Source organism: Polyodon spathula, chromosome 18, assembly GCF_017654505.1.
Source record: "Polyodon spathula isolate WHYD16114869_AA chromosome 18, ASM1765450v1, whole genome shotgun sequence".
Classification (NCBI taxonomy): domain Eukaryota; kingdom Metazoa; phylum Chordata; class Actinopteri; order Acipenseriformes; family Polyodontidae; genus Polyodon; species Polyodon spathula.
Genome location: NC_054551.1, coordinates 11313661 through 11322784, shown reverse-complemented (window position 1 = coordinate 11322784; position 9124 = coordinate 11313661). Strand labels below are relative to the sequence as shown.

At 39.1% G+C, this 9124-nt stretch overlaps 1 protein-coding gene across 1 annotated transcript; it reads left to right on the top strand.

Moving 5' to 3' along the window:
* Positions 1-352: 352 nt before the first annotated feature.
* Positions 353-8671, top strand: LOC121294166 (E3 ubiquitin-protein ligase TRIM56-like). Its single transcript, XM_041217768.1, has 2 exons — positions 353-471; positions 6149-8671. The coding sequence occupies exon 2, from the start codon at positions 6166-6168 to the stop codon at positions 8116-8118; it is 1953 nt and encodes a 650-aa protein (XP_041073702.1). The 5' UTR covers positions 353-471; positions 6149-6165; the 3' UTR covers positions 8119-8671.
* Positions 8672-9124: the final 453 nt, after the last annotated feature.

Genomic DNA, 9124 nt, shown 5'->3' with positions numbered 1-9124 from the left:
TTATTACCATAACCCTGGTTCCCTGAAAGAGAATGACAACCATTACCCTTTGGTTATTACCTCTGATTTCGAAAGAAAATAGCCATATGCCACTGTGAGGACCTCCCTCTTCAGCAGGAGGTGGGAGGGACTAACAGCAGTGCCCTGATAGGGCAGCTTTTATATTATATATTATATATATATATATATATATATATATATATATATATATATATATATATATATATATATATATATATATACACGCTCAGTGATTGACCGTCAGAGAGGGCTCTTTCTCATTCGGTAATGGTTGTCATTCTCTTTCAGGAAACCAGGGTAATTTCTGGCAATGACGTGGCAATTTCTGACGTGACAATTCTTGGTAAATTAAACTGATACTAGGAACCAGGTATCTGTAGTCATTATGATACGCGTCTTGACTATACAGCTGCTGTTGCTGGTGTTTGTTTCTCTGTTGAAAACAAAACGGTAAGACCTGAATTATTAGTTATTTACTTGTTTATTTGTTTTGGCAAACAGTACAGGTGACAGACTTTCTTAAATGGATGGTACTAAAACTCCAAAAACCGAGAAAACAAACAACAAAAAAAAAGCTTTGGTGACTTTCACCATGATTTAAATTTTTCAAAAAACTTTTTTTTTTTCAATTTCAGGAAACGTTCAAAAATATTGAAAGCCTATTACACGGACCCTCATCTGTGTCTGTCTCTCTTTTGAGAATTGCTTGAGAATCTTGTTTTCTTTATTTTGTTGAATATTTACTCAACATGTCCTAAATGGGTAAATATGAGTGTCTCGATTTGTGGTTTTAACTTTTGAATAATAATATATAATATATTATATATATATTATATATTATCTATCTATCTTATATATATATAATTCAATAGTGCATTAAACAAACAGGTTTGTCATACCGATCTACGGCACGGTTGTCAGTAATGGTTAACCCAAATAGACACATCTGGTATATGTTTACGACAACTGATTTTGCGGACTATATCACTTGGTACACCGTGTTAAAGTATTAGTGCTACTTCGAATAGCTGTGGGGGGCTATTGAAACGTTTAAATTTTAGCACTTTTGAGCACTTTATTCACGTTTATTTACTTATTTATTTTTGAGTGTGAATAAGATTAAATATTTTTTGCTTTCATCTTTTTTGATCTTCGTATCATTTTGTGATGCACAGTGTGTGAGCATTAGACGGCCAGTAGGCAAGGAAACACTGCACTCCAGGCCACTGGTAGCTTTCAAAGACAGAGCGGAGACAAATCTAGCATTTCACAAGCCTCTTAGCACACTGATGCCTGGGGTTTTGGACCCCATTGTTCAGTCTGTCCTCCGTAGGTCTACAATCAATTTCCCTACAGGAAAGAACAGAAGATTGGAGTAAAAAGGGATTAATTAAATCCCTGGGATTGCCAATACAATCAATTATAGACTGTACTTAAAGAGCGGATTAAATTAATTTCATGAACAGAAAACAGTACCACTTAATGAATGTGCAGGTTATATCTGATCGCCATTTCCATCCACTAAAAGTTGTGGCTAAATAGCCAGGCAGAAACCATGATTTTATTTATTTTTCAAAACAGCAGTGTGGGCACTCACCTAGAAAACAGAGCAGTGACAGACGGCTACATTGACCACATATGGCTAAATGTGAGCATTTGAAATGCAAATTTCAATCTGCAAACAACTTTAGTGATATTTAGATTAACATTTATTAACAAATAGCATTTATTACCATTTATTAACAAATGAGATTAACATTTATGAACAAATCAGATGATAAATATAGGCTCAGAGGAGCTGCTTTTCCTTATTGTGGTTTATTTTGAGTGTCTTACATATCAAAAAATACTTTATGGTTAAACACATGTTAAAGAAATTATGCGTTTTGGCTTAATGTTACCTTTATCAGGGTACCAAACAGACAAAGGACTGGCAAATTTGTGTCCATTTCCATAACAAGCAAATTAGCAATAAATTAGTTAAAAAAAATAAAGATCACAATTACAGATACATAGTCAGGCAGATACATTATTACACAACATTCACTTCTATTAGAGAGAGCCATATAATTACACAAAATCACACACACACACATATATATATATATATATATATATATATATATATATATATATACATACACACACACACACACACACACACACACACACACACACACACATATAAAATATATAATGTTTTTTTTTTTTTTTTTTTATTTGGAATCGGCAATTGTATTTTTTACCCCATTTTCTCCCCAATTTGAAATGCCCAATTCGTAAGCCTGGCTCACCGCAGGAGAGACGAAGACGAACATATACGTCCTTTGAAATGTGTGCTGTCGTCAGTTCACTTCTTTTCACTCTGCAGGCCCTCCATGCAGCCACCTCAGAACAACAGCATCGGAGGACCACGCAGCTCTGGGTTGCTTGGCAGCACAAAGAAATATCCCCATGGAAGTGTCCTGAGGGCATCAGATGATTCTTAATAGTTAGGGTTAGGGTTAGGTATTGGGTTAGGGTTATTAGGGGTAGGCTGCTTAAGGTTAAGGTTGGGTTAGGGTCAGGGCGGGTTGATTTCGTAGAGTTGCCTGAAGTGAAAGGTGGGAGTGCTTGGCAAATGCCCTAGAACAGGGGTTCCTAAAGTTTTGGTGATGGCGGGCCAATTTCCAGAGGTTGCATGGGATGGGGGGCCGCACAAGAAAATATACCACTCATGAAACCGAAATATGTCCCAAATCATACCTTTAATTCCTGTACATTTTTGTATTTCAATTAGGAATGTATATTACTACAACTGCAACACCAGCAGCTTTGAAATGTATTTGTATTTTATCCTGTGTCTTGGTGCCATAACAGGCTTAGGTTTGAGCACCAATATCATGCTGTCACATCTTACACTGTCCTGGTCACAACAATTAAAGAAGATAATACAGAAATAGGTACTCTTCAAACTATACCAATTAAACTCTTTTGTGGGTTATTCTTCAGTAGTGAGGCAGAATGCATCTTGACTTGTACAACTAACCACTTCACTAAGAGCTGAATGTATGTACAATGAACTCCGCTTAATTCAAATCTCTGGGGACCATACAAATAGCTTGCGTTGTACAAAATTTGAATTAAACAAATTATGTAAATTGCCTCATGGTGTGGACATTTAGAGCTATTTCCATAGTAAATGTGCAGAAATAAAACAGAGGTTACTGTATTTTACCTTGATGTTTTTATTTATTTTTTCTTTCTGAATACAGAATTGCACATTTCTATTTTAAGTGCAGCAGTAATTATTCATAAATTATGCCATTCCAATGACGCTTTTTATGCACTTACATACAATTGCTACGTAACATCTTACTAGCTACTGCAGTCTTATTCAGAAACGCTGTACAAAAAAGAAATGTAACAGTAACAATTTTAAACTGTAGCCGGTACTGTTCCTACTGTAATACTTTCCCTAACAAGAGATCCAAGTTGAACACCGAAACTACAATACTGTACAAAGAGCATTTTCCCAATGTAGTTGAAGCTGAATACAGTTTTGCTCTTAAAATAATCAAATAAAATCTGAAACAGAAAAAGTGCCTGTATCCTGAATCGTAACGTTTCTTGCAGGTGCTCTGTTAACATTACAGAAGCTAGCTAGCTACTTCAGCTGCGTAATCTAATGCTATTTGGATGGTACCTTAACGTCTTGATGTCACAGTCTTTGAGCATCTTCCCCCATCAAAAGCGATAGGAGATGACAAAATAATAATGTAAGAAAAGTATAAGTGCTTTTTCTTTTCTGAGAAGGTTCCATGTTATTTTCCTTCAGTACGGCAACTCTACTGTGCACTATAGGTTTAAAGGGACAGTGCACATATAATGACCGTAACAACTTAATTAATAAAATTGGCTTAAGAGGGTCCAGATCTGATCCAAAACATGTAAAAAAATGTATGTTATGGAATTTTTATGAACTTTGATTGCTATTAATTTCCCCCAAATTACATGCGCAATTTTTTACGAACATTTTCAGAAAATGTAAAAATAAAGTAAACAGTCAGAAAATTTGGTTGAGGGCAGGCTTTGGGGGGGCCACACCAAACGTCCTTGTGGGCTGCACTTTGGCAACCTCTGCCCTAGAATCGTCCGATGCCCCCAGGACACTTTCTAGTGGATATTCCTTTACGCTGCTGCCACTTGTAGGCAGGCAGGTAGGCACCCGTCCAGCCTACAGGGGCTGCTTGTGTGCGGTGAGCCGAGGACACCCTGGCCCACCTAAGCCCTCCCCACTATGGGCGGCGCTTTGCCAATTGTGCACCACCCCCTGAGAACTCCCATTCATGGCCGGCCGTGAAATAGCCTGGACTCGAACCGGCAATAAGCCCATTGTCTACTCCACGTGGAGTGCATTTACCGACAAAAAATCTTAAGTTAAAATCTTAATAAACCTTTTGGCTTTAAACTTTGACAAATGTGAATCCAACAAAAATTGCAATGTTTTTTAATCCAATTTATATAATCCCTCTAGGTCCTAGTTTCATTTTTCCAATCCCCACGAATTGTGCTTTTGTGCTCCGCGATTTATTCTTTTATAAGCTTCATTCTCAGTTTCACCAATGTAGCCTGTTCCACATGGGCAGCTTATCTTATAAATTACATTAGTTATACAGCAATTAGTTAAACCTTTCATTTTTATTGTTTTACCATTTGTAGGATGATTAAAGACTTTTGTATTCTGTATATTGGCATTGAACAGTTATCACATTTATATGTACCTGTTGGTGACTGTGGCAGGACGTGTACATAGCGTGCAGTTTGTAAAGAAAGATTGATGTAAAGAAAGGTGTAGGTTTGGTAGCGGTGGGGTTGAATCCATCCCTGCCAACAGCCATGTGAAGAATGGGGCCATTCCCTAATTTGTACATTCTAAACATTTTGTAATAATTAGCCATTTTTCTTTTTCCAAAATACTTTTAGAATTTTTTTTTTTTGCAGATTTTTTTTTTTTTTTTTTTTTTACAAAATGTGCTAAACTTTTATTTTGTTTTTGTTTCTGTCACATATTTACCAAAGAAGGAGCTTTTATTTAAAATAAAAATTAAAACTGACAAAATATATTAAACTTCCACTCTATGCACGCTCTCTCCTCCTCAGGAAAATGAAATATAAATACTGACTTTATTCTTCTGAATGTAACCTCGTTTCTAGCAGTAGTAATTAGAATAGAAAGATGTAGATTACACGGTAAGGTGGCCTACCACAATGTGGCACTGACATTAAAACCAAGTAATATAATCCGTTTTGAATTAGAATGAGCAAAAAGTGTCAGATTGCATGTGTAAGTATCTGTGGCAAAGTGTTGAGTGGATACAGGTGAGTGCAGTGCAGAACGGATTAATCACAAAGACAATTGCTTTCAGGTACAGGGGTGTTCATTGATAATAATAACAATGTCCAGAGCCCTAAGGCAAACGCCTGTAATAATAAATGCTGGAGTGATACAGCCGCGTTTAGCACTCATAACTGTAATGCCAGGTTTGACCAACAACCAAACGTCCAGATTTTCCAAACACCCACACTAAACACGAAACACAAACGCAAGACAGTGAGTGAATTTAAGTGCTAGTGGTGATTATAGTACTCTGTGAAGTGCTGGGGTGAAAAGTGATGTCCGGGTTAATGCTGGCTTGTACTCCAGCTCTGGATCATGTTACTGATAGTCAAACAACAGTTGCAGCCGACACTTTACAAACACAAAACAAACACACACAGTTCTCAGCAATAAGTTTACTCATTTTAGGTTAACTCCAACCATTTACAAAGGAGCAGATTACTTTTCTGCACCCCTATTTTGTACCCTCACTCAAAACCCCTTGGTTAACGAGCACATCTGCTTTTCTAATCCGCAGATGCCACGCCGTTTCCTGTTTGGGTCATTGAGTTTGGGTACTGTGGCTCAGTCCCTTTTCTAGCTGGCCGACTTCCACCTACCTACATGAATAAAGTTAGTCCAGGGTGCTCTGCTCCCTTTATCTAGTAACCTCTCAGGTCGGGAGGGAGATCTAACAACAAGCGTCATTCGATCTCTGTCACAGTGCTTACTTGTCATGGTCTCTTATCTTTACATTTCTATTTCCAGGGCACTGTAACAGAACCATGGCAGCTGCAGATCCCCCACTTTCTGAGTTGATAGAAGAAGAGTTTCTAAAGTGTAATATCTGCTTTGAGCTGTACAAGTCTCCACGGATCCTGCCCTGCCTGCACTCCTACTGTGAGCAGTGTCTGGAGAAGCTGTTGGAGAAAGGGAAAGGCTGTATCTGCTGCCCTGAGTGCCGAACAGAGACATGCGTTCAAGGCAACATCAGAAACATCAAAGCCAACTTCTTTATAAACGGCCTTCTGGACCTGTTTGAGTCCAAGAGGAACAAGGAGGCGGTCTGCTCTGTGTGTGTGTCCTTAAAGCAGAGTCCGGAAGCTGTCTCATCCCGCTGCCTTGACTGCGCTGACTTCCTGTGCCGTGCCTGTGCCGAGGGCCACTGCTGCTCCAAGCTCACCCTCTCCCACACAGTGGTGAGCCTGCAGGACTACACCGCGGGGAGGTATGATAAAGAGGCCCGACTCAGGCAGGAGCAGCACTGTCACAGCCACCAGGACACACTGAGGTTTTACTGCAACACCTGCTCCATACCCATCTGCAGGGACTGTCGCATGCTGGAGCACTTTTCACACGACATCCTGTTCATGGCTGATGCTGTCAAAGCCAGGAAGCCTCAGGTAGAGGGTCTGATCAGCAGCTTGGACAACAACATAAAAAGCATTGGCCAGCAAGAAGAGGCTGTGGACTCCATGATAGGACAACTAAAGGAATCCCAAAGCACTATCCAGGACTGTGTCTCAAAGTACATCTCTCTGCTTGTAGAACAGCTCTATGCTGAAAAGGATTCTATTTGTAAAGAACTGTCAGATTTTGTTCAACAGCAGGAGAAGAGCTACCTGTGCATTAGAGAGACTCTCCAGAGTCACATGGACTCAGCTCAGAGCACCAAGGACTTCTCCAGGAAGGTCATGGAAATGGGGAAAGATTATGAAATTCTCCAGCTGGAAGGCTTGATTCAGAGTCACATTAAAAGACTTCAGGATATCAACATCCCAGCACCTGAAGGGAAAATGCCATATCTGGTTTTAAAGGAAGGCGTGAACAAGGAGAGCATTGTAAAACAAATGTTTCAGTTGAGATTTGAACCCCATTGCAATAGTTCAGGAAATCCTCCAACAGTGGTTGCAACTGACATCAAACCAGAACCTCAGATGACTGTTCAGACACTTGCTGAGATGGCCACCTTTGTTTGTTCATTTAACACAGAAGATACAGAAGAGGAATACACTACAAACATAACAGGCATTGCCAACTTCAAAAACGGGGATATTGTCATTGCTGATGAGAGTAACTCGGTTGTAAAGAAATTTAGGCACAATGGGAAGACATTAGGTAACATTTCTGTATCGGAGGAATGCTGCCCTTGCAGTGTCACTGTCTGTGGGGATACAGTTTATTTTTCTTCAGGAACAAAGCTTTATAAGATCACAGAAGACAGGGATATAATTCAAATAAACAATTTCCGTGGGTCACAGGCCAGTTATCCCATTGCCTCATACAAGGGCAAGTACATAGCTGTGAGTGAAGGGACATTATGCACCTTGTCTCTATATGATCCCAAAGGCTTGGTCGTGGACAGAGTTAGACCTAAAGATTATGGCATTGGGAAGTTCATGTTTCTGGCAGTCAACAGCAGAGAAGAGTTTATCGTTACAGACACTGCTAAGAAATGTATAGTGGTTTTCACAAAGACAGGAGAGATCATCAATGTGTGTACGTCAGCTGGCTCTGATCAATTTGCCCCTTTCAGTGTCTGTGTTGACCACAGGGACAATATATATGCTGTAGAAAGTGGGAGGATCATTCAGCTTTCGCCCAAAGGAAAGTATTTGAAAGAGGTGGTAAATTTCAGATTTCAGGCATTCAGACCTAAATTAATAACTTGTAGTGCCTTTGGACAGCTTATATTGACTAATAAGGAGGGATTCATCAAGATTTATAAACTAAGTTAATCTGGTAACTTAGGCTACCACGTTGACATTTTTTTTGTAAACGTATGAACTATCTGCAATAAAGTAAACGCCATTTTACAAGATGAAAAAAAACAAAAAACACTTGTATATCTTATAAAATAATTAATTTAAAATGAGTATTAAACTTTATTTAACATTTACTATCTTAGTTCATGATTGTTGCAAGATGAGTTGCGGGTCAGACCAGGGAGGAGACGAACACGGTACTGGGGTATGGAAGTGCTGATACGTGAGTTTTAATAATAAAACAAAGATTTAAACAAACACAAAACAGCGGTACAAACAAAAACAGCACAGTGGCCAAAATAAAGAGACAGACACAGAACAAATCAAGTATAGTGCTGGTCTAAAACCAGCACAAGTAGCATTTGTTGTATTTCTGGGGCCGTATACACAAAGCTGACTTCAGTCTAAGACCAAAGAATGGGCTAACTCGCTTTTGCTGACATTGTTATGACTGAGTGTCACAAAGACGGCTGCAGTGGGTGACGTCAGACCAGAACAGGAACCGACTCAGAACACAGGTTTTGGAATGGTGAAGGCGCTGATACGCAGTTTAACAATTAAACAGACATTGCCTGGGGCTGCCTGCTGCTCCGCATCACCTGGGGCTGCCTGTGACTCTTACAGTGGCTATCAAAAGTATTCACCCTCCTTGGACTTTTCCACATTTTATTGTGTTACAACATGGAATCAAAATAAAATCTACAAATTGTTCTAAATTAGTTACAAATATAAAATTGAAAATAATTGATTGCATAAGTATTCACCCCCTTTCCCATGACTCACCTAAATAAGCTCTGGTGCAACCAATTGTCTTTAGAAGCCACATAATTAGTTGAATGGAGTCCACCTGTGTGCAATTAAGGTGTTTCACATGATTTCAGGTTAAATACAACTGTCTGTGGGAGGTCCCATAGTTGGTTAGTACATTTCCTAACAAAAACTACATCATGAAGACGAAGGAACATTCAAAGCAAATCTG

What these genes read in the sequence shown, in the direction of transcription:
- LOC121294166 (XM_041217768.1), top strand. Translation starts at nt 6,166, where the DNA reads ATGGCAGCTGCAGATCCCCCACTTTCTGAGTTGATAGAAGAAGAGTTT.